The sequence below is a fragment of the Oryctolagus cuniculus genome, chromosome 1 (assembly GCF_964237555.1).
Source record: "Oryctolagus cuniculus chromosome 1, mOryCun1.1, whole genome shotgun sequence".
Classification (NCBI taxonomy): domain Eukaryota; kingdom Metazoa; phylum Chordata; class Mammalia; order Lagomorpha; family Leporidae; genus Oryctolagus; species Oryctolagus cuniculus.
This window is the reverse complement of record NC_091432.1, coordinates 57576108-57601209: the sequence shown is the minus strand read 5'-3', so window position 1 is coordinate 57601209 and position 25102 is coordinate 57576108. Positions and strand designations below refer to the sequence as shown.

Here is a 25102-nt window from a genome sequence, read left to right as displayed (position 1 = left end):
CCTTCCTTACCAGAGGGCTGACAGGCTCGTGGAAGGGCAGGCTGAGGCTGTTGCAGCACAAGGACAGGACCAGCTTCTCACACTTCTGCAGAAATCAGAATTGGCAGCAGTGTCACTTTGTTCTGGCTCCCCCTTGAAAGAACTAAAGGTGGTGGCCCTGATAACTCTCTGGCCCTCTCCCCCAGGGTCCCAGCCACCATCCTAAGGCACAGTTCAAGCTCCCAAGCCAGAGGAAAACTGTTGAGAGATGGAAAATCTCACAAATCCCCACAGGACAAGCTGCCAGGTGGAGCCCCCAGGGAAAGGTCCCGAGAGGCCTCTCCTCCCCTCTGAAAAGCCCCCACCCCTGTGGGCATAGCGGGGGCGCCCTGGGAAAAGAACTTTGTTCCCTCACACCCCTCCCTACCTTCTGGTCATATATGCTCAGGCCAGGAGGTGCCCGCACTCCAGGCTGGTTATAGCGGGCATTCTCACAGTCATACTCCATCTCTGGCTGGCTCAGGCTGCGGCACAAGGTACAAACCCACTCTCCCCTGCGTAGGCAGGCGAGGCCGTGTTAGGCCTCAGCACATTGCCTGGAGCACCCTTCTCTGTCCCTCTGCTCCAACACAAATGTGTGGTGATAGCATGGGAAATTGAGTCCTGGCCCTGCTCCTTAGGGCATGGATTCCCAACCACAAGTTTAAGAGAAATTTAGTAACTCAGGATTTAGTGAATCCAGAAAAACAGGATTTAGGGAAGGGCTGGGGCAGGAACATCAGGACAAATCTGTATGAGGGAAGAAGCTGACAACAGAGGAAGGGCAGCCAGTCAAAGTTCAAGCATCTACCAGCCTGTATGCAGAAGACACAGCACTGTAGAGCCCACCAACTGACAGACCACAATCCATGCATGCCCAGAAGAGGGGAGGACATCCATCCTGGGGAGCTCTGTGGGTCTGGCCAGGAATAATCACCTATGGAAGATAACCCTGCTAGCAACTGATGGCCCTGGATGGGCATGGCTCACCCTGGGAAGCTGAGCAAGGCTGGCACATGGCAAGAGAGGTGGTACACTTTGGGGCAGCGGTCACAGCACAGCAACTCCCCGCCATTGAGGCACACAGCACAGAAGTCTTCGTTTTCTATTGGGGCTGGGGGCCCCTTCTTGGCTCCAGAGGTTCGAGGAATGAGTCTGTGTTCTTCAGGAGATGTGCCCTCCACCTCTGGTGGCCGCTGCCCAGCCAGAGAAGTAACAGTGACCTTTCTGCCTCCCAGACCTGGGGCTTGGATAGCATTAGGTAGGCTGTCCTGGCTGACCTAGGGGAAGAAGCAAGTCTGAGAAGTCAGGAGCACAGCACGGAGAAGTCACTGAAGGAGGGAGGGAGGGAGGGACTGAGAGGCCCTGAGCACCTACTATGAGAACCCCTTATTCCAGGACCCCAAGAAGCCCAAGGCACATGGACAGCTCACTCCTAATGTGCACCTCACAAGCCCCTTGCAGCAAGGGACAAGGATAGGCCAAGCTATAGCCCCACTCAGAGGCTCAGGATATGCTCCACAGCCAGAATCCTGGCAATAGCAGAAAGAAGGGAGCGGCTCCTGGGCTGAGTCAAGGTTCAAGGCCAAGGCTGAGCACAGTGGCCATACTTGATCTTGAGCCAAAAGTGGCACCTTAATAGACATGCTGGAGGACTCCGTGCCACACTCAATGACCAGCAGGAAGCTCCCGTCCTGATCACTCTTCTGTGGCTTCAGCTTGAACACAGGCATCTCTCCTGAGGAGGCAGCACAAATCTTGAGTCGCTCCAGCCGCACATAGGGAATCTTGGGCTCACAATGGAAGGCTCTGTGGCAAGAGAGACACCCCTGGGTATGGGTGGAGGCCTCCTCTGGCCCCACCCCCTATAAGTGAAGCTCATCCATGACCCCATAATGGAATTTCTACTCAAGAGCTCCTCAGTCTCCCCTCGGCAGGCCCACATTCTGCCTTCCTGCCCAGCTCTGCCTGCCCAGGCCCTGTCAGCCACTTGGAAACTCTTTGGCTCAGCCTCTGGCCAAAGAATGGAGCTCCCTAAAGAATGAGGACTGCACACAGGGTTCATGCCTCACAGTGCAGGAGCCAGGACATCCTCCCACACCACCCTGGGTGTCCAACCACACAGACCCCACTGGAGGGCCAGGATTAAAGAAGACAGTCTCAGGCAAACGCCTGCTTCTCATTAAGTCATCCAGGATGCTTATTGCCTGTGCCAACCACTCAGGACATGAAGCTGGGGATGGCAGGGGGAGGTTGGCCCAGAGTCTGGTACCTGATGCTGCGGTTCTCTTTTGTATCCAGCTCAAGGGCTCGTTGTTCAAAATTCTCAAACTCTAAAGCAAAATACAAATAAGCATCTGTGACGTGCATTTGTGACGACATACCCTGTAGCCCATACCTTCCACTCACATATGCTATCCATATTTTGGGCCACACACCTGTCATGCAATTGTTACCTGCCTGGTAACCATTCATCGTGCTAATAATCCAACCATGGACGCCCTTCATGAGAGAGGAGGAAGCCATCTTCTTTTGAAAAGACGAACACAGAGAACACTCAGAGGCTGCCTACAGCTGAGCGCGGCATCAGGCACGGAGGGGCACCTTCTCATCATCACAATGAGCTCACAGATCATCGATCCTAGCACCCTGGTGTCACCTGCTCTGGCGTCCTGCTATCCAGGCGTTACCTGTTTAGTCAAGTGCTGGGACTGCAGATCCAGGATTCTGGAGGCAAGAGCCTCCAGAGAGAGCCCCTCCTGAGCCGCACAGTCCACGCCACTGAGCAGAAGGCAGCGGTGGGCAACAGGAGCGAATGGGATTTACTGAGCTCCCACTCAGCACCAGCACTGTCACAGGACTTTAACTGGGCAAGCAGGGTCCAACACACTTAACTCCATTCTAAAGTGCATTTCAGAGGCCCCCTGCAGCAAGGGACAAAGTCTGCCCAAGCTACAGACTCACTCAGAGACTCAGGGAAGGCCCCAGAGCCAGAATCCTGGCAGTGCCCAGACAAAGCAGAGTCTTTAACATTTAACATTTAAAATGCAGAATGAGTTACATTATTGTGTATAGTAAGAATCAATAACTTTTGATCTTTCAGCATAAAAAAAGGAGAAAAAAATCTGTTTCTTTAGTTTTCATTTACCAAATGTATATAGAAAATAAACTGGTCATTACAAATTAAAACACACATCGTACACTGAATTGAACAAGTCCCAGATGAACACTAGATAGTAGCTTTCCAAGTTCCCAACCCATCCACAGAGAAATAAACCTTAGCCTACCCCTATCTGAGAAGGGGCAAAGATAACCGAGAAAAAAATTAGAGCCAATCAATCTCCAGTGGTCTAAATTCCCTTTAGTATGAGGCACAACACAACTTGCTGGGTATGAGGAAAATTCTTGCTGTCACACAGGAAGTTATCACATGATTTCACTGTAGTAATCTGTCCCAGTAGTCTCTGAAGTAGGTATGATTAGCCTTATTTACAGAAAAACAAAGCAAATCAGGGAGTTTAGGTACCTCACCCAGGATCAAATATAAGGAGACAGAGCTGGTTGTCTAACTTAGATCTGTGTGACTCTGAAACATGGCACGTTCTTCCCCCTATAATTACAACCTCTGATTCCCTAGTCAAGCATGCTTTTCTCCCTATACCCTTCTGCCAGGGCTAGCCCTACTGGGCACATTCTTGCTATCTTGCCTTACCTTTAACCCAGACCTCCCAGAACTTTCTGCATGGGGAATGTTATACGAGGCCACATGGATCTGCTATGGCCTCAGTGAGCAAAGCAGAGCAAGTGTCATCTGCCAGTTGTGGAAAAGAAATGTGAATTTAGCTTCAGAGAGAAGCAGTACTCCTCGAGGCGTGCAGTCTGCTGGCCCCTGCCTCACCTGGAAGTGATGAGTCTGACTGCTCACTTCCAGGGCCCACATGAAAGGTAGGCTGCCTACTTGAGTCTCACCTTTTGGATTCCGGTACTGCTGCAGAGCCGTGGATGTGTTGACCGCTGGTGTCACAGGAGGTTTTTTCACAGAGAGGTTAATTGGCTCTTCCAGTTCTGCTGGGACAGCCAAGTCCTTGGAAGTAGCCAGACCAGGGACTGTGGGGCCTTGTCCCACTAAGTCAGTGAAGCGGGTAGAATCCTCACTCTCCATCTTTCAAAAGATCAACAAGAATCAAAGCAATCAGACATTTTTGCCATAAGTGGTCTCAGAGCTGTTGGGCTAAGGCCAGGATGAGGCCTTCAGTAGCCAACCTTCTGCCCAGTGATGAGCAGTGGAGATGAATGGCATTTCCCAGACTTACCTTACACAGGGCATTCACCAGGGAGCGGTCAGCTCCATCCCCAGGGCACAGGCTCCCTGCAGTTCGGCCAGAGCCAGGACTGGAGCTGGAGCTGGACCCAGTTTCTGGCTGCATTTCAGAAATCGGAGGCATGCTCTGCAGAGGGCAATTGATCAGACTTGGCACAGCCTGGGTATGACCAGACATTAGGCTGGACCCAGCCTGAGAGTGATCACTTGCTAGGCTTGTGACAGCCTGGGGAGACTCACTCATCAGGTTGGGCATGGACTGGAAAGTGCCACGCACAAGGCTGGGCACAGTCTGTAGGTGACTGGCTGTCAGGCTGGGCACGGCGTGGTTCTGAACATTCGTCAGGCTGGACACAGTATGGGGGGTGCCACTCAGCAGGCTTGGTGCTGCCTGGGGAGGTCCAGCAGTAAGGTTGCTCACGCTCTTGATCTGTGGCTCTAGGGTCCTGGCCAGCCTGGTAGATGATACCTCCATCTCCAGAGTGTTGGAAAAGCCCATGATGCTCACCGAGGTGGAGTGCTGCGGGTAGGGACATTGTGGAGTCAGGCTGACAGCTGGGATAGGTGGGAGGGAGAAGGGAGACCCAGCCCAGGAGAGCTCCCACATTAAGAAGGGAGACCCAGCCCACAAGAGCTCCCAAAGCTCTACTTTGGCCTTGGCATTTTGAGGAAGTCGGAAAACACAGGATCTTGTTCCCATTCCTTATACCAAGGAGGCTGTTAGGCTATGACACAGAGATGGAGTCACAGACCAAGCACACGTGTGTGTGTGCGTGCATGCGTGCGCATGTGTGTGTGTGGGGACGGGGCGCTATGACCTGACCTGAATGACCTGAAGTACGCATGTTTGCACACACACATCAGCCATATCCCCCACACCTCAGTCGTGTACCTAAGTAAAAGATCTAATTTCATATTCCTCACTCTACCACTAGTGGCTTCTCTTCCTTTTAAGGTGTCTCATGGAATCCTTTCTGCTACAGAAAAGTGGTAGGGGGTTAAGAAGACTTACATTCTGATCTGACTCAGACCTTCTGACTCAGAGAGTCCCAGTCAGTCTTGGGGAGTCTAGGAAAACTCAAAAGCCTTCTAGGCTTGTTCATACCAACTCCAAGCACCAACAGCATTTGACAAAGGCTCTAACCAAGGCTTCTGGCGGGATTTTCTAGCCCTGGTGTACCTGCCAAAGGCATTCCAAGTCAGAGGTAGCGAACTTCAGAGCTACTGTATCTTAATATGATCCAGTCTGTACACCCACTGGAGGAGGCAAATCTCTCCTCACATGCAACTAATTATGACATAAGGAGAAGAAACTTAAAAGGTTAATAGAAAAATAATGAAGACATATATTTCTGCACTGAATTAATTGTTTTTCAGACTAAACAAACAGATCTGACCAGTGCTAAATGTAACCTTCAAGAATTTATAAACTTGGTATCTCTGCCCTTATGTTTCAAAGACTAAATATCTAACAACTTGATATCTTTGAAAGTCAAAGGGGAAACAAGGAGCAAGCATCTCTAAGCTCCCAATATCAACATTACCAACCTGTCACTCCTTTTCCTCTGTGTGCAGCCTTCAGATTTCCATAGGAAAAGAAACACTTTGAATACGCTCTCATGTTCCAATACACAGTAAAGCTGTGTCACAGCAATGAGAAGCTGTCCTCATCTCAGTGAACATCACACCTTGTCATCTAGTTCTGCAAGTTACTTCTTCCTCGGAGGAAGCCATCAGAGGGGCATCCCTCCTCCTACACCCAAGCTAACACTAAGCCCCAACCACTCAACTCAAACATCTCTCTGATACACCCACCAGGTTCCTCTACTGATGGTGCCTTAGCCTAACCTCCCTAAACAACAGCAGTAGCCTCTCAGTGGAGAAATACTTTAAAAACACAAATATGCTTAATATTATTATTAATATTAATATACTTAATACTTTTGGTTGAATACTGTAATCAATACACAATTCTTCTTAAGTGCTGAAACTTAACTGAAAAGTGATCACTGTTAAATATAAGAGTGGGAATAAGAGAGGGAAGAGATGTGCAATTCGGGACATGCTCAAGCTGACTTACCTCAAACGGTAGAGTTAGAAACATACCAGGGGATTCCAATTCAATCCCATCGAGGTGGCATGTACCAATGCCATCTCACTAGTCCCAGTGATCAATTTCTGTTCACAATTGATCGTAATGATAGGACTAAGAACCAAAGGGATCACAGAAACAAGAATAGTGTCTGCAAATACTAGCTGATAGAATAAAAAAGGGAGAGAATGATCCAACATGGGAAGTGAGATACACAGCAGACCCATAGAATGGCAAATGTCCTAAACAGCACTCTGGCCTAATAATCAGCCCTTAAGGCATGCGGATCTGGCTGAAATGCCCATGAGAGTATTTCAGGCATGGAAAGCCAAGACACTTTGGGGGAAAAAAAAAAACTAAATGAAAGATCTCCACGAGTGAGATCCCAGTGGAAAGAATGGGTCATCAAAGAAGGAGGTACCTTTCTCTGAAGGGAGGAGAGAACTTTCACTTTGACCATGGCCTTGTCTAAATATGATCAGAGTCAGTGAACTCAGGGGGCTTCCATAGCTTTGGCAGCTCATGACAAGAGCCTAGGGTGATTACTGATGCCATAAACAAGAGTGTCAATTTGTTAAGTCAACAACAGGAGTCACTGTGCACTTACTCCTCATGTAGGATCTTTGTCCTTAGTGTGCTGTACATTGAGATTTAATGCTATAACTAGTACTCAAACAGTATTTTTCACTTTATGTTTCTGTGTGGGAGCAAACTGTTGAAATCTTTACTTAATGTATGCTAAACTGATCTTCTGTATATAAAGAGAATCTAAAATGAATCTTGATGTGAATGGAAGGGGAGAGGGAGTGGATAAGGGGAGGGTTGCGGGTTGGAGGGACATTATGGGGGGGAAGCCATTGTAATCCATATTCTGTACTTTGGAAATTTATATTCATTAAATAAAAGTTAAAAAAAAAAAACACAAATATGCTTGTATCACTCCTTTCCATTAAACCCTGCAGAGCATTCCATTCATTTTAGGAGAATTGAGAAAATGCTTAATAAGGGGCCCCAGCATGGAAAGCCAAGACACTGTGGCCAAAAAATGACCTAAATGAAACATTTCTGTGAGTGAGATCCCAGTGGAAAGAACGGGGCCATCAAAGAAGGAGGTACCTTTCTCTGAAGGGAGGAAAGAACTTCCATTTTGATTATGGCCCTGTCATAAGGTCAGAGTTTGTGAATTCAAGAGGCTTCCATAGCCTTGGCAGCTCATGACAAGAGCCTTGGATGATTACTGACGTCATAAATAAGAGTGTTGAGGGGCTGGCGCCGTGGCACAGTAGGTTAATCCTCCATCTGCAGCACCGGCATCCCATATAAGCGTTGGTTCTAGTCCCTGCTGCTTCACTTCCAGTCCAGCTCTCTGCTATGGCCTGGGAGGGAAGTGGAGAATGGCCCAAGTCCTTGGGCCCCTGCACCCACAAGAGAAACCATTAAGAAGCGCCTGGCTCCTGGCTTCGGATCAGCGCAGCTCTGGCCATTGTGGCCATTTGGGGAGAGAACCAATGGAAGGAAGACCTTACTCGCTGTCTCTCCTCACTGTCTGTAACTCTACCTCTCAAATAAATAAATAAAATCTTTATTAAATACATAAATAGTGTCAATTGTCAAATCAACAGGAGTCACTGTGCACTAACTCCCCACGTAGGATCACTGTCCTCAATGTGTTGTACTATGAGAATTAATGGTAAAAATAGTCTTCAAACAGTACTTTATACTTTGTGTGTCTGTGTGGGTGCAAACTGTTGAAATCTTTACTTAGTATATACTAAGTTGATCTTCTGTATATAAAAATAATTAAAAATGAATCTTAATGAAGAATGGGATGGCAGAGGGAGTAGGAAATGGGATGGTTTGCAGGTGGGAGGGTGGTTATGGGGGGAAAAACAGCTATAATCCAAAAGTTGTACTTTTGAAATTTATATTCATTAAATAAAAGTTTTCTAAAAAAAAAAATAAAAATAAGGCCCCCAGGCCTGGACAACCTGACCTCTGGCCTCCCAGCTCCTACAACAACCCTTTTTCTCTGAGTTCCAGTCACTCAGAGGTTTTTTTATCCCAGCTCCTGAAACATGCCACGGCCTCCCTCCACCCCCAACCCCTACCCCCTGGAGACTGACTGTTTCCTCTGTGTGGAACATTCTCTTCCCCAACCCAGCCCTTCAGCTGAGCCCTCCCCTCCGGACTCAGCTCAACAGCCATTTTCTGCAGCAAAGCCATCTTTCATTCTCCAGTGCAGACCAGGCTCTCCCAGCAGATGCCCTCGTCATGCTCAGTGCTTGATCTTTTAGTCTCACAGCACAATCTCTGACATCATTTGATCAATGTCTCCCTTCCCCACTACACTGCAAACTCCATTAGGGCATGGATTTTGTTGATTCTGTCTACCCAAGAGCAGTGCCTGAATGAATAAATGAATTACTGAGCTACTTAAAATTTTAAAAAAACAATATGTGACTGCTTATTTTACAAATCTTAAGCCAAAGGAATGGCAGTTTAGTTCTACTAAAAACTGAGTCTATGAGTCTCGTTAAAACAATGATTATTTTATATTACTAAAATGTATACAGAATGTATTAGATGGAAGACCATTTGCTAAATGTTTTATGTATATGACTTCATTTAACCCTCACAGTAGCCATAAAAATGTTGTTGTGAAAGTTAAAAGAAATAACCCATGTTAAAAAAAAAAAAAAGAAAGAAAGAAAGAAAGAACCCATGTAAACATGTAGAACACTGTCTGGTATCTTGCAGGTTCTCCATGAACACCAACTGCTTCTACTGCATGTCTACTAATTAGTTCTACTAATGTCACTGTTGTTATTTTTATAGTGGGTCTAATTTTATACTTGAGAAAAAAATGAGGCTGAGAAAAGTATCTGAAGTTTTTTTTATCCTATTGTAAAACAATTTTGTTAATTTCCATTTGTCTTTACTCATGCTTGCATGACTGTGTTAGTATAGAAATACAATTGATTTTTGCAGGTTATCTTGTACTCAGAGTCCTTGATAAAATCATTTCAAAATTTTATTTTGGATTTTGTGAACACATAAATCAAGTAATCTATGAATTCTTGCTTTCCTTGCATTTGTTTTTCTTGCCTCATTCCCCTAAGACCTCCAAGATGAGATAGAACAGAAGCCGTGATAATAGCGTGGTCTCATTCCTGTTTTCAAAGGATTCTTGAAATGTTTCCCCTCTTAAGTGTATTTGATGTAGGCTTTTTGAGGATTTAGAATGCAGTTCTCTGGCACCAAAGTCACTTTCAGTTTTGTCCCATGTGCCTCTATCCCTCCTCTCTGGGCTTACCCCCTGCACACTCTCTCTCATTCTCTGTTCTGCAATCTTGACCCTCCCCCTCATCTTCCTCTCCTCCTCCCATCGTCTCTTTCTCTCTCCTTCCTCAGTTTTTCTTCCTTCTTATCTCTATCTGTTCTTATTATCCCTCCCCCTTATTATTTGTTTAACCAGTTTAGTTAAACTTATATTTTCTGTTCTTAATTCTCTATTTTAAAAGCAGTTTATCTCTGCAAAGAAAGGTTTGCTTTTTATATTTTCCTTGGCAGTTCAATAGTGTTCAATAAAAAGGCTTTCGTTTGCTCTAAATCCCAAGACTGAATCCCAAGATGAGAAAGAAAGAGGAAAAGGAAGGGTGAGAAGACTACTCAAACCAAGTTGAGTAAATGAAACATGGAGTCCAGCTTGAGGGACTGAAGCTAGAAACCAATGGCCTTGGCAAACACATCCAGCCTGCACCCCTAGGCAGCCCCTTGCTGTCCTGCTCACACACTGCCATGGTTTTCTAAAACTCCATAGTCCCTATCTGTGGATGAGAATAGCCAACAATGACTGCATTCCCTTTTTATAATATATGACAATCTAATCCTATGACTGTATTCTTTTACCCTTTCTCTATTGACTGTGTATATTTAATGCACTTCTGGTGCTCATTCATCTACACACACTGGACAAAGATGGCTCTCAGTATGATTCTTGCTGTTAGCAATCAAGAGCACTTCAGGGACTGGGGCTGTGGCACAGTGGGTTAATCCTCTGCCTATGGCGCTGGTATCCCATGTGGGCACCAGTTCTAGTCCCATCTGCTCCTCTTCTGATCCCACCCTCTGTGGAAGATGACCCAAGCCCTTGGGCCCCTGCACCCACATGGGAGACCTGGAAGAATCTCCTGGCTCCTGGCTTCGAATCAGTTCAGCTCCGCTGGGGAATGAACCAGCGGATGGAAGATCTTCCTCTTTGTTTTTTCTCATTCTCACTGTCTGTAACTCTACCTCTCAAATAAATAAGTAAAAATTTTTTTAAAAAAAGAGCACTTCAAAATTCATCTGGGACTATCCAGCTAACAACAGTTGGTGCTGTATGTCACAAGTTAGGCACAAAATAAAATCCCAACAGATAAAACTTCCCAAATTAGTGGTAGTGATCACATTTGTAGGACAGGAACTCTCTTATCCTGGCTAATTTGTGCATGCCATAAGATGGGAGTAAACATGAGATGGCGCGAAGGATGTGCAGACTGTGTTGTGGAAACTCTGCTGTTTTTTTGTTTGTTTGTTTGTTTATCTTCTATCTATCTATCTCTAAGACAGAGCACACTAGCTCCCATCCACTGGGTCACTGCCCAAATTTCCACAACAGCACAGGCCGAGCTGAGGTCAAAGCTGGGAGTCAGAAACTCAATCCAGGAAGGGACTCCGTTACTTGAACTATCACTGCTGCTTCTTGGGGTCTGCATTGGCTGGGAGGCTGAATTCAGGAGTTAGAGCTGAAAATTGAACCCAGGCCTTCTGATATGGGATGCAGGCACCCCAATCTGGCATCTTAACCACTATGCCAGATACCCACCCCTGCTATAGTTTATTCTGAGGTAAGCCTGATAGAACTGCTCTCCTCACACTCAGAAGAGTATGGGGTCAGGAACACATCCTAGACTAGATCACACTAGACTGGTTTCTTTCATCTTCACATCTATAATCAGGCTCAAGGAAGTCCGTGCTATCAGGAGGTGGGGTGAAGCTCAGGTGGAGGTAGCAGGAATCTGGGAAACTTTTACAGGAGAAGGAACTCAAAGTTTTCTTTCCTTCCCTCCTTCTTCTCTCCCTCCTTTCCTTCTTCCTCTCTCCCTCCCTCCTTTCTTTCTTTCCTTCCTTCTCCCTTCTTTCCTTCCTTCCTCCTTTTCTCCTCTCCTCTCCTTCCTTCTCCTTCCTTTCATTCCTTTCTTTCTTACTCTAGTTCTTTTTTTCTTGCCTCACTCCACGTTTCTACAGACTATACAAACGCAATAGGATTTTTGGAACTCAAATATATTGTCTGTAGTTGTTTTTGTTACCCCATCTAGGTCTCTGGAGTGAAGAGCTACAAAGTATTAAGATATTAAAACAAAAAAATTATTTCATGTACAGGAAAAAAAAATAGAAAAGAGCTTCGATCCTACTTGGCTGCCAGGGCTACAAAATTAGTATGGTCTGGAGCAGGCTAAAAATTAGCCTAGCAGATAAGATGCCCACATCCCACATCCAAGTGCCTGGGTTCAATTCCTGGCTTTGTCTCCTGACTCTGGCTTCCTGCCAATGAAGACCCTGAGAGGCAGTGTTGAGGTTCACATAACTGGGATCCTGCCAACCTCATGAGAGACTTGGATTACATTCCCAGTTCTGGCTCTTGTCAGGCCTTGCCTCAACAGTTGCTATTGGGGGAATAAAACAGTGAATGACAGTGCTCTCTATTCCTCCCTTTCTCTGTGGGTCTCTCTGTCTCTTAAATAAATGTTGTTTTAGAAGTGAGTGGGATCAAGGGTAGAGCCAACTCTTATGGCAAGAAAGCCAGTTGAGACTCTAAGAACCAGAAATAAGGAAAGGGCTTCTGGAGACCATGCTGAAATTGGAGGGGGACCTCAGAACACAGCCATGGTGTCTGGCATTTGGTACCTCACACACAGAAGGAGCCCATCTGTCAATGAAGATGACATTGCCTGTGCTCTCAAGCACCCAGAATTGGTCAGAAGTCACATGGAAAAAGGTCAAAGTGTGTTACAGCTGTGAAGTCTGATTCACTGCCACTTTCAGATTGTCAACTCTGTATTTGACACCTGGGCTTCACTTTCACATATAAAACTTTCAGATTTCATGGGGGAGAACGTGTATTTTGAGGTTTACAAGTGACTTCAAACTATTTCCTACTTCAGAGAGAAGAATCAAAATGTCAAAAAAAAATCACACTGATAATCACCTCAGGTCATCTTTGGGGGATGAAGGTGACAGCACGGATCCTAGAGAGCCTCCTCTTCCCACCCTCAAGCGGCCATTTCCTCACTTGCTCCTAATTTTCTTCCCTTCTCTCAAACTGAATGTCCCTTTTTCCTCTTCTGTCTCATATCTTTACCTCTTTCTCCTAATCTCTGTCTGCCACTTGCCTGACTTGTCTTAATTAGCTCACCTATAACCCATTTCACCTACCAGTATTTATCAGTTGCCTGATCTGTGACCTCCCTAAATTTCAACCCCTTTTACCAGTCACCCATGCAATCCTTCATTTGTCTTCCAGTGGTTGGTGTCCCGTTGTTTGTTCCCCTTCTGCTCCCTACCCTCACCACCCAAATCTCTTTTTTGGAGTTCAATATGTTGACATTATTTTTCTAAAGATTGCCACCTGGTGCTTCCAAAATCCAGAGACAATATTGTTCTTTCTTTATAACAGGAAGGGAAATTGAGACACAGAGTGATTACCCAGATTTCCCAAACGCATACAAGCCCAACACTAGGAATCCGGACTCAATCTTGAAAATTTGCTGACTGGTTTAGATTTTGTGCCATTAGCTTGAAAGCTACTAACCTAGTAAGAAGTGATTGAGAAGTCAAAAACAGACACTTAGTGCACACGCCCTGAGTTTAATATAAATTTCAGGTTCTTACAGCAAGATAATATTGCTGAGGATAAAGTGGTGCTGGTAGAGCAATGTTCTACAAAAATTAATTTCCCAGATATCTGAAACATACTTATTTCAATAACAAAATACAAATGGCTTACATTATTTTAAATGGGAGTACTTCTAAAACGCTTCATATACTACCCTGTCTTATTGAACAGAGTACATCGAGTTCAATGAGAGCATTCCTTAGTGACATGAAATTCTGTTGAACTACTAAGTAATTCAGTGATGCTTTGGGAAACTTCAGAGAATGCAGAGCTTAGCTTGTCTTGTTGTTCTTGTTGTTGTTGTTGTTGCTAGTGACAGCTAATTGTATTTAACCTTTGTCCCCTCAGAATATATTTTAGCAAAAGTGGTTGCTGATAATAATTTTGATTATAGAACATATGTGTTTGAAAGTACTAGTGTTTTAGAGAACACTGGGAAATTTTAATATTTTGCTAACTGGAACCTGGTTGTTGTTGGTTGCTAGCTCCCAGATGGATGCATTATCAAAATTGGGAGAGACAGATTTCAAGCCCCAGAAGTTTTATTTCAGCCTCATCTGTTCAGTGTTGAGGGAGTTGGTATTGCTGAATTGCTTTTTAATACAACCCAGGCATGAGCTTATCTTTTCATTGAATGACCTCATACTGTGTGGCACTTTTCCAGGTGAAGTTTCTCTGTCTTCTCCCTTGTTGTTATCTGTCACTACAGAAGTCTTGGCTCCAGGCTTCTAATATGGTAATTGCTATAATAGAGGAAAACTAAAAATTCCCAAAGAGAATCATATACTTAAGCTTGCTAGATCAATAACGCTGACCGGCTACCTGCATGTGGGTTTATGGTCTCATACAGAATATAATGCATGGATTTGAGACATCTATTTCTGTTGCTGCTCCAAAGCTCTGCCTGATCACCTCTGGTTTCAGGTGTTTGTTCCAGGGGATAAAAGTGCAGTAGAAGAAGGGATCATTAAGAGTTGTGCCTTGGAAACACACTGAAGGCCCTCACTCTGGCTGAGGAAACAGATGAGAAGACAAGGACACAGGTAAACAGATTTGTGAATTACATAATTAAATCCCTGAAAGATATGATCTGGTCTATAGCAATGTATTTGCAGACTATGAAGGCAGGATACCTAATATAAGAACTTCCTCATATATGCCAGGGTTTAGCATATGAGTTTCAAGTCATTTCCCTATCTCTGGGCTTTAATTTCCTCCTGCACAGACTAATGTAAATCTTACTGAGCTGTTAAAAGAATCAAATTAAGAGCTCAAGAGTCAAAGTGCTTTGATAATGCCATCCACCTGAGTCGTCATCCTTTCCTCTTCTACATCATCCTTAGCATTCTGCACCATGAGAGTGCTGCTGCTTTTATATCATCTCCCAGAAATAGACCCCGACTCCTCGTAAGCCATGCGCAGCATCCTGGTAGTCCCAAAGTCCTCTGCTGAAGACCTGGGGCTCCCTATGAACAGCAGGAGAGGCACCTCTTGCAGGTGAACTGGGGCTCAGATGGGGCTCTCTGTGATGCTTTCAGCTTTGATTCATGAGAGCTTTGAAGAAAGAAAGCAGGTCTACTTTCCAGCAGTTGACTAGTTCAGAAGTATGAAATGAAGCCGTCAGAATGTCCTCCAGTTTCACTTGGGCTGTAAAGGAGTTCTGTTGTATGGTTGTAACCATGGTCTTTCTTCAGAGTGGCTGAACCAAGATTAGAAGGCGTAGGCAACAGCTAGTATAAGAAAAAAGTCAAAATTCATTCAAAAAATATCCTGCAGGATGCAGGGAAAGTGGCAGGATTAGCTTCTCCTGAGATTTCAGAGCTCATGTCACATTCGAGAACTTCCACATCTCATTTTTCAGTCACACTCTGTTTTCACCAATAGCCATTTAGCACCAGCTCCAAGGGACTTGCTTTAACAAAGTCTTCCTTGTGTTGAGACAGAGATGGTGTGGAAGGCACAGAAAAGTGCCTGGGGCCACCGATTCCCCTGGAATGTGACCTTCAGATAGTTTCTGATTCTCTGGCACTCAGGGGCCAGCACAGGCTGAAGGCCAAAACATCTTTCCCAGAGGTTAGGTCTTAAGACCTCTCCCCAGCAAGGCCTCAGGCTACTTAAAGATTATAAAGACAAGAGAGTCCAGAAGGTGAGAAGCCAAATGGAGTCCTATTTCTCCCCCTGCAGTGCACAAAAGAGGCAATGTAACCTAGCCAATGAACACAAGCTTGAGTCGGGAACCTGTACTCTAGTTCCTGTTTTTAACGTTGCTCAGGGCTGGCTGTATAACTCTTAGGTGGGTCACTTAACCTCTCTGTGTCTCAATTTCCGTGTCTTTCAAAGGGGAATAATAAAGTGGCTTCCTCATAGTATTGCTAGGATAAACAAAGAGGTAAAATGGAATAATCATGTAAAAACCTACGAAAAAAGACTAGAAAAATACTACACAAAGTGTCATTCCACGATAAGCTGCTCCACGTGTTGCTTGGTATCCTCAAGTTTCAAGCCTTCCACCCAGCCCCACCTCCGCTGGAAGCTCTTCTCACTGCAGTCGCTTTGTGTATAACCAATGCTTCTCTTTGTCAAGGTTGACTTCTCTTTGTCCATACAAAGCTTTCTCTAGGCCATGAAAATAACCCTAATCATCCTTTTAATGGGAGTCCATGAGGAAACCTATAAAGCATCTGAAAAATGCCAAGCCATCTGCCCCTACAAACCTCCAAATGAGTCTGAGTTAATAAGGTCCAAGATTAACAAAAACTGAGAAGTTCAAGTTCCTAGGACTTTCACTATCCCCACTGTCAATCTTTGCTGCTCAGAGAGCACTGTGGGCCACTCACACAGGCAGCAGACTCCATGCTTCCAAGCAGCTCACCTCCTTCCTTTCGTATTGTGTACAGGAATACAACTGAGACTCATCAAATGAGCAGTGGCATTTTTTTGCATGGCTTTCATGAGCACTTGAGCACTGGCAAGTCCCATGCTTGCTTCTGAACTAGAACTATCTTCCTTCTGGTCATCTTCTGATGTGTCTTCCACAGGGTAACAGCAACAATTCAAAACTGAACATAGTTTTCCCCCGATGCTCCCATCCCAGTGCACCAAAAGAGACCTGGGTATGGAGCCAAAGGACTTTCTTTGCCTCACCTCCTATTGTCAACCACACAGAGTCCAAAACTCCTGTGACCTGATCTCTTGAAATCCTGTATCCTCTTCACTCCCATCACTACAGATTTCATTTAGCCTCCTACTTCTCTGTATTCTGAGATCCCTTACCACAGCTAAAAAGTTTTTTAAATTAAACTACATCCTTCCTTGCTGGAAATTCATTCACTCTTATAGCCTCCAAGACTGAATCCCAACTTCAAAGCATAATCTAGAGGGCTAGCATTGTGGTGTAGCAGGTTAAGCCACTGCCTGTGGGGACTGCATCCCATAGGGGCACTGATTCAAGTCCCTGTTGCCCTGCTTCCAATCCAGCTCCCTGCTGATGGTCTGGGAAAAAGTGAAGGAGGATGGCACAAGTGCTTGGGTCCCTGCTACTTGTGTGGGAGACCTGGAAGAGGTTCCTGGCTCCTGACTTCAGCCTAGCCCAGCCCCAGCCATTGTGAACATCTGGGGAGTGAATCAGTGAATAGAGGATCTCTCTCTCTCTCTCTCTCTCTTTCTCTTTCTCTCTCTCTCTCTCTCCTTCTGTCTCTCTCCTCTCTCTGTAATTCTGATAAATAAATAAATCTTTTTTAACCCATAATTTAGAAGGTCTTCCAAGCTCTCTGGTTTGAATCACTCCCATTTTCCAGTGCTTTTCCCTGTTCTTTCTTTCTTTTTTCTTTTTCTTTTTCTTTTTTCTTTTTTTTTTTTTTTTTGACAGGCAGAGTGGACAGTGAGAGAGAGAGACAAAGGTCTTCCTTTGCCGTTGGTTCACCCTCCAATGGCCGCCGCGGCCGGCGCGCAGCAGCCGGTGCACCGCGCTGATCCGATGGCAGATGCTTCTCCTGGTCTCCCATGCGGGTGCAGGGTGCAGGGTGCAGGGCCCAAGCACTTGGGTCATCCTCCACTGCACTCCCTGGCCACAGCAGAGAGCTGGCCTGGAAGAGGGGCAACTGGGACAGAATCCGGCGCCCCGACCAGGACTAGAACCCGGTGTGCCAGAGCCGCAAGGCGGAGGATTAGCCTAGTGAGCTGCGGTGCCGGCCCCTCTGTTCTTTCCAAGCCAGATTATCTGAAGCCCACTAAGTGTCCCAGGCTTTCTCTCAAGTCTGAACATTCCCAATTGCCTTTCCCTTCAACTATTTGTTCTACACCTTCCCCTTCACTGAGCCAATTTTTCCTCCTCTCAGTTTATTTTTAAATATTTATTCTATTTATTTGAAAGGCAGAGTGACAGAGAGGGTGATACAGAGAGGAGATCTTACACCTACTGATTCACTCCCCATATGAACTCAATATCCAGAGCTGGAACAGGCAAAAGCCAGAAGCCAGGAATTCCATCCAGGTTTTCAACATGGGTGGCAGGGGTCCAATCACTAGGACCATCTTCCGCTACTTTCCCAAGTGCTGAATCAGAAGTAGAGCAGCTGGGACTCAAATCAGCACTCCAATATGGGATGCTGGCATCATAGGCAGTAGTTTAACCCACCGTACCACAATGCTGGCCCCCAAATCTCAGTTTCTTTTGTTTTTTAAAGATTTATTTAATTTTTTGAAAGTCAGAGTTATACAGAGAGAGGAGAAGCAGAGAGAGAGAGAGAGAGAGAGAGAGAGAGGTCTTCTATCTGATGGCTCACTCCCCAGATGGCTGCAACAGCCAGAGCTGTGCCAATCCGAAGCCAGGAGCCAGGAGCCTCCTCCACGTCTCCCACGTGGGTGCAGGGGCCCAAGGACTTGGACCATCCTACACTGCTCTCCCGGGCCACAGCAGAGAGCTGGACAGGAAGTGGAGCAGCCGGGTCTCGAACTGGGGCCTATATGGGAAACTGGCACTTCAGGCCAGGGTGTTAACCCACTGCGCCACAGCATCGGCCCCTAAATCTCAGTTTCAAAACATGTCCTCCAGGCCAGCGCTGCGGCTTATCCTCCACCTGCGGCACCGGCACCCTGGGTTCTAGGGACATCGGTTCTGTCCCGGTTGCTCCTCTTCCAGTCCAGCTCTCTGCTGTGGCCCGGGAAGGCAGTGGAGGATGGCCAAATGCTTGGGCCCCTGCACCCGCCTGGGAGACCAGGAGGCAGCACCTGGCTCCTGGCTTCGGATCGGCGCAGCGTGCTGGCCGTAGCAGCCATTTGGGGGGTGAACCCGGAAGGAAGACCTTTTTCTCTGTCTCTCACTGTCTAACTCTGCCTATCAAAAAAAAAAAAAAAAAGAAAAGAAAAAGAAAAAGAAAAAGAAAAAAAGTCCTCCAGACAGGCATTTTGCCTACTTGTTAGGACTCCCACATCCCACATCAGAGTAGTGGGTTCAGTGCTCAGCTCTGGTTCCTGACCTCAGTTTTCGGCCAGTGCAAATTCTGGGAGGCAGTGGTGTTAGATCCAGAAATTGAGTCCCTGCCATCCACATGGGAGACCTGGATAGAGCTTCCTGCTTTGGCTTGGCCTGGGCCTGATCACTGTGGTCATCTGAGGAGTGACCCACTAGATTAGAGCTCTCTGCCTCTCTGACTCTCGAATAATAAAAACAAACAAAAATGCTTTCTAGGAAGTCTCCTGTGGATAGCTCCATCTCTCACAGTTAGGTACTCCATCAGGGTACACTTCAATGACTATCACAACACTTCATCACAGTTTTCCTGCCATTTCTTATTTAACTCTCTTTCCCACAAGATGGTAAGCTCCAATGTGGGATTATGTAATTCATCAGTGTGTGCCTGGTGAGTAACATATGACACATACTAAGAGATATATACATACACACACATGCAGGCTAAGACTCCCTAATCCAAAAATCCAAAATCCAAAATGTTCCACAATTCAAAAATTTTGGAGCACTGACATGACACTGCAAATAGAAAATTTCACACCTAACCTCACATGATAGGTAGTAGTAAAAACACAAGCACACTAAAAATACTGTATAAAATTATCTTCAGACTATGCACATGAGGTATACACAAGGGGTCAGTGTTGTGGCATAATAGGTTAAGCCACCATCTACAATGTCAGTATCTCATATAGGCATCCGTTCAAGTCCTGGCTGCTCCACTTCTGATCCAGTCCCTGCTAATGTGCCTAGGAAAGCAGTGGAAGATGGCCCAAGTCTTTCATGTGGGAGATCCAGATGGAGTTCCAGGCTCCTGGTTTCAGCCTAGCCTAGCCTCAGACATTGCAGCTATTTGGAGAGTGAACTAGCAGATGAAAGATCTCTCTCTCTCTCTCTCTCTCTCTCTCTCTCTCCCTCCCTCCCTCTGTAATTCTGCCTTTCAAATCAAATTTAAAAAAAATTTTTAAGGCCGGTGCCATGGCTCACTAGGCTAATCCTCAGCCTGCGGCACAGGTACCCCAGGTTCTAGTCCTAGTTGGGGCGCCAGATTCTGTCCCGGTTGCTGCTCTTCCAGTCCAGCTCTCTGCTGTGGCCTGGGAAGGCAGTAGAGGATGGCCCAAGTGCTTGGGCCCTGCACCTGCATGGGAGACCAGGAGGAAGCACCTGGCTCCTGGCTTCGGATCGGTGCAGCGTGCCGGCCGTAGCAGCTATTTGGGGGTGAACCAATGGAAGGAAGACCTTTCTCTCTGTCTCTCTCACTCTAACTCTCTAACTCTGCCTGTCAAAAAAAATTTTTTTAAGGTATAAATGAAACAAATGGATTTTGTGTTTATACTTGGGTCCCATCCTTAACATACTCATTATGCATATGCAAATGTTCCAAAGTCCAAAAAAAATTCAAAATCTCAAACATTTCTATTCCCAAGCATTTCAAATAAGAGATATTCAACCTGTATTTCTGACATTGAATAAATAAGTAAACGGATTGGTAGTGGCTGACTCAAGTATAATAAGTTAAACCTCAGGGCTGGCGCTGTGGCGCAGCAGGTTGATGCCCTGGCCTGAACCACCAACATCCCATATGAGCGCAGGTTCGAGGCCCAGCTGTTCCACTTCTGATCCAGCTCTCTGCTGTAGCCTGGGAAAGCAGTAGAAGATGGCCCAAGTCCTTGGGCCCCTGTACCCACGTGGGAGACCCGGAAGAAGCTCCTGGCTCCTGCTTCGGATCGGCACAGGTCCGGCTGTTGTGGCCATCTGGGGAGTGAACCAGCGGATGGAAAACCTCTCTCTCTCTCTCTCTCTCTCTCTTTCTCTCTCTCTGCTTCTCAACTCTGTGTGTACCTCTTTCAAATAAGTAAATAAATCTTTAAAAAAAAAGTTAAACTTCTAGGATAGGTACAGATAAAAAGCCACTAATATCATTAGGCCTTCTCAAAACTTCAAGTATCACCAGGAACTTCCAAGTTATCATTTCATTTGTGCCATCCCTTCCTGTCTTTTCTTTGAGAGAGAGAAAGGGAAGAGGGAGGGAGGGAGAGAGAGAGAGAGAGAGACTTCAACTTCAACCAGCTGGTTTACTACCTTAATGGCTACAACAGAACCAAGAACCACATTCTGGCCTTCCCCATGGGTGGCAGGGGCCCAAGTGCTTAGACCATCATCCACTGTCTTCCCAGGTGCATTAGAGTAGCTAGGAGTCAAACCAGCATTATGGTTTGAGATGCTTGCACTACAAACAGTGGCTTAACCCATTGTGCCACAATGCCAGCCCCATTCCTTCCTCATCTAAACTTGCCTCTCAAGTGTCACTGAGACAGACACATTTCTAGATGACAATGGTGTTGCTGGAGAAACTTGATGAGGGGTAAGTACACAGAGCAGCTAGCAGAGTTGGGATTGCAGGACCACAGGGTTGTTGTAGTGCTAAGGGTATGGTTTGGGAAGGTACAGAATAGCTGAAAGAGCTTCAAGTCCTGGGCTGAGTGGAGGTACCAGGAGGGCTGAAGGCAACATACCAGAGAAGGCAATAGGATAAGTGGAACAGGACTAAGGGACCCAGGGAGGGATGGATGGAGGTCATGTCAGAGTACTGAGGTTTCAGCTAAAAGGATTACAGGGCTGAAGAGTAAGGGGCCGAGTGGCAGCAAATAGCTGAGGAGTTTGGGTTTCTGGATTACTGCCAGGATAAGTGAACATGTCTAGCAAGCTGGAAAGCAGGGGAACAGGAAGACCTCCAATTGCTCATTTTCAAGAGACCTCAATGCTTCTAGGTGCTCAGTGACCTCTGCATGACATCCTTGTGGACCACTCACCAATAGATTCCATTGATTCAAATTCTAAGGCCAACCAACTTGGGGTTGTGGGGGCCATGTAAAATATTTTCATTGCTGAGGAAAAACAAATTTCAGGCTTTGGATTCAGACCTATTTCATTTTAAGTAGATCACATCTCTCTCTTCTTCTAGCTGTAGGGCCTTGGACTTCAATTTTCTTAACTATACATACAATATTAATTATGCCATCTCACACAAATATTGGGAAGATTAAGTGAGATCATGCTTGTGAAGCACCATATATAGTTATATGTACAGAATAAGTGTTCAATAAACTGGCTCTCTCCCTGTCCTCTTCCACTCTAAATGAAGCCAGTAGGTTCATTTTAAGCATACATGTGGGAGTGGGAATGGGGATGGACTATGTAGCTGACTCATTAGGACAGAAGGCATGAGTCAGGACTGTGCAGCATCTGTGCATGGAACAGGGACACTCCACCCCCCGCCCCATCAGCCTCGTCCAGGTGCCTGGGGAGTTGGCTGGCAGTGGGTCCTGTGTGATCAGGGAAAGCAGGCACCATTAGTACCTTTCTCACCACATTTGGAGAGGAGTGCTGGACGGTGCTATCCACTGGGGGGACAATGTGAGGAATTTCTTCCCCAGATGTCTGGGGCAAGGTAGTAGAAGAAGTATTCTTGTCAACAGGGAGAGCTGGCTTTGGGCCCTCAGATGCAGGGGACTCATCTGTAGCCTGGAGAAGAAAATAGGAATTTAGGTGGATTTCACACGGAGAGCAGCAGTGGCGGAATAAGCAGCAGTGAGGACCAACGCCCACCCTGCCCTGCCCACGGTCACTACCCACACACTGTGGAAAAGAAAAATACTCTTGTCTAAATTTTCCTTAAGAATCCATCTTAGCTTGACAGCCTTAGGATAGAACCCAAACCTAGGAGAATTCTGAACTAATTCTGTCATATTCACTTGAGTGATCATAAAATAAATTTTTACTTAGCTTTAGCTTGTAGCCCTCTATGAACTCTAGTCCCTTCTCTGTGATGACAGGGATTGTTAAATATCCCTTCAAAGGAATTAAGGAAGCCTTGGGGGAAGACATTTGAAGCATTATCTGAAGTTGTCAGTGCTAAAGCATAAGTGTAAGGCACTATATTTTGTAATTAAGCAAAAGTCTCTAGAACTAATTTGAAAATATATATGTGATTACAGATCTAAACAAGATAATACTGAAGAAAAAGGGGAAAGTGGCAGGGAGAAGAAGCTGGAGCAGGAGGTTCTGGGGAAAAAATAAGAGCTAAAAATGAAAATGCTGCAAATATCCCAGAGGTACATACTACACCTCTTCAACTGTCTTTTAGCTGAGAAAAAAAAGAGGAGCAATAGTTACTATCCCCCAAGGAGAGAACAAGGCCTCTTCTGCGGCATTACAGGAAAGCCAGCAGACCTGGATCTGAGTCTTGGCTCTACCTCTCAGTGTTGAATGAACTCTAGGCAAACTGCTTGCCCTCCCGAACCCAGACTTCTGTATCTATAAAATATAGGTGGTCACACTTAAAAGTGTTGTTGATAGGATCAATGATAGAATGTACATAAAACTTATCTATCTAGCCTAGCAGATGTGAAGTAAAGTCTACACCTGTACAGCGTTACCCACTAGGATCTACTGCATTCCCTCAATCCACTCTCTAAGTACTCTCGGTCCCCCTGTCTGGCATTCATAAGTTCCCAGCAAGGGAGCTGCAAGGCTGTAAAGACAAGAGATAGCCGCCCCCTTTCTACTCTGGCACTGGCAGGAGTCCAGGCCCACTCAGAAGGGGCTATCTGTGGGCAAGTTCCCTTGTGTCACCCAGGAAGACAGGGCAGAGCCAGGGCTCCGTGGGGGGCATCAAGACCAGCTGCCTACTGGGACCAGGTCTATGTTTTCTAGAGCCTTCCTGAGATGGGAGGTTGAGCCCAAGGCACTTTTAAAATGTGAGGGGTGAGCTCAAGGCCACCCTAAGATGAAGAAACTGTCTTCCTGTGACACCCTGTGACTGGGAAGAAGGCATTCCCTGAGCAGTCCTAGGGGAGGAGAATAGAAGCCCCAAAGCACCCTGAGGCTCACCTGAAGAGTGTCCTCCTGGCTCTGGGACTGGACGGGAGCCGGCTGCCTCACGATGTAGTTGATCTGCCCCACAATGGTTTGCTGAAGATGCTGAGGAGACTTGGTCTGACTCAGTTGCAGGCTGGGCTGCTGAGCCTGAAGAAGCAGCTCCAAGTCCTTCTGCATTTCCTCCAGCTCAAACTTGTGGTGCATTATGTCCACATTCTGGGAGCAGGCAGGCCCAGGGGGGCTCTCGTGCTGACTAGACACCACGTGCTGGGATGGAGGTAGAGGTGGGGGTGGCTGCTGCGGGGCTGGAGGTGGTGGAGGTGGCAGCTGCTGCTGTGGTTGCTGCTGAAAGTGACTGAGCTTCAGCTTCTGGTGGTGGCCAAACTGGACTTGGATAGAGGGTGTCTGTAAGGTGGGCGGGGCGTGGGCTCCTTGCTGGACATCCTGCGGAGGGACGATGCACACGGGCTGGGAAGTCAGCGGCTGCCCCAGCCGCTGGGATGTGCTCTCCTGCTCCACAGGAGGCTGGGTTTCCAGCCAGGGCTGGAGCAGCTTTGGTGGATGCGGACTGCAGGCCAGCTCTTTCTCCCTGGGTTGCAGGGTGGGACACTGCATTGACCCCAGCTGTTGGGACACCATCTCAGAGGGTTGCCTAAAGCCATGGGCTGCGTGTATGCTGGGTGGGGGCACCTGGCCTTTAAGGGAAGGTGAGACTGGGGTGCAGTGGGAGCAGCACACAGATGAGGAACACAGTGCCGGAGCCTGGAACTTGTGTGGGGGATGGTTTAGAGCCTCCTGCTGAGCCACAGGGGATTGGTGGCTTTGATAAAAGGATGACGTCCCCTGTGAGCCTCCATAAGCAAGAGTATCTGCCCGGGATTGCTGTCCGCCTTCAGTAGTTATGCAGCCTGGAAATTCAGAACAGAGAGTTTTTCCAAAGGTAATCCGCAGTTGCCTTCCCTTGCTACTGCTTGCTCCTAGGACCAAAGAACATCACCCAAAAACCTCTACCAGACACAGCGATTAAGAACTTCAACCCCTAATCTCCAAGACTCAGTTCAGAGACACTGTATGCCTACAGTGTCTAGCACTTGTACGGACCTGCTTTGGGGGCCTAGGATATTTGAGAAATTAGCTCAGCTTTACCCAGGTGCTCAGCCCTGACTGTTTCTATCCGACTAGGGAAACCACAAGCTCCTACTCCTTTTCTGACATACTCCAATTGAGAATCTGACAAAAGGAGTCAATATTTGGAGGTGGGAGGGAGTGCTGGAAAGTAGCAAAAGATGGAAAGTCGTCCCTGGGACAAATGAGCAGATGCTCCAAGTACAGGTCTCCAGGTACGGGCCAGTTGGATGGAAGCAGGGAAGCTCCAATCCAGGA

At 46.5% G+C, this 25102-nt stretch overlaps 1 protein-coding gene across 12 annotated transcripts in view; it reads right to left on the bottom strand.

The window, feature by feature from the left end:
* The window catches only part of TRIM66 (tripartite motif containing 66), an 82851-nt gene that overhangs the window by 8842 nt on the left and 48907 nt on the right, over positions 1-25102 (bottom strand). For 11 of the 12 annotated variants that reach the window (XM_070073681.1, XM_017345225.3, XM_051824007.2 and 8 more), the window contains 9 exons: positions 23732-24627; positions 22199-22363; positions 4332-4859; positions 3988-4180; positions 2291-2351; positions 1653-1827; positions 1009-1298; positions 407-533; positions 11-85 (listed from right to left, as the gene is read on the bottom strand). In XM_070073681.1, the coding sequence (XP_069929782.1) occupies positions 11-85; positions 407-533; positions 1009-1298; positions 1653-1827; positions 2291-2351; positions 3988-4180; positions 4332-4859; positions 22199-22363; positions 23732-24627 (2510 nt within the window). The remainder of the gene's footprint in view (positions 1-10; positions 86-406; positions 534-1008; positions 1299-1652; positions 1828-2290; positions 2352-3987; positions 4181-4331; positions 4860-22198; positions 22364-23731; positions 24628-25102) is intronic. The other variant, XM_051823944.2, reaches the window with a different exon arrangement.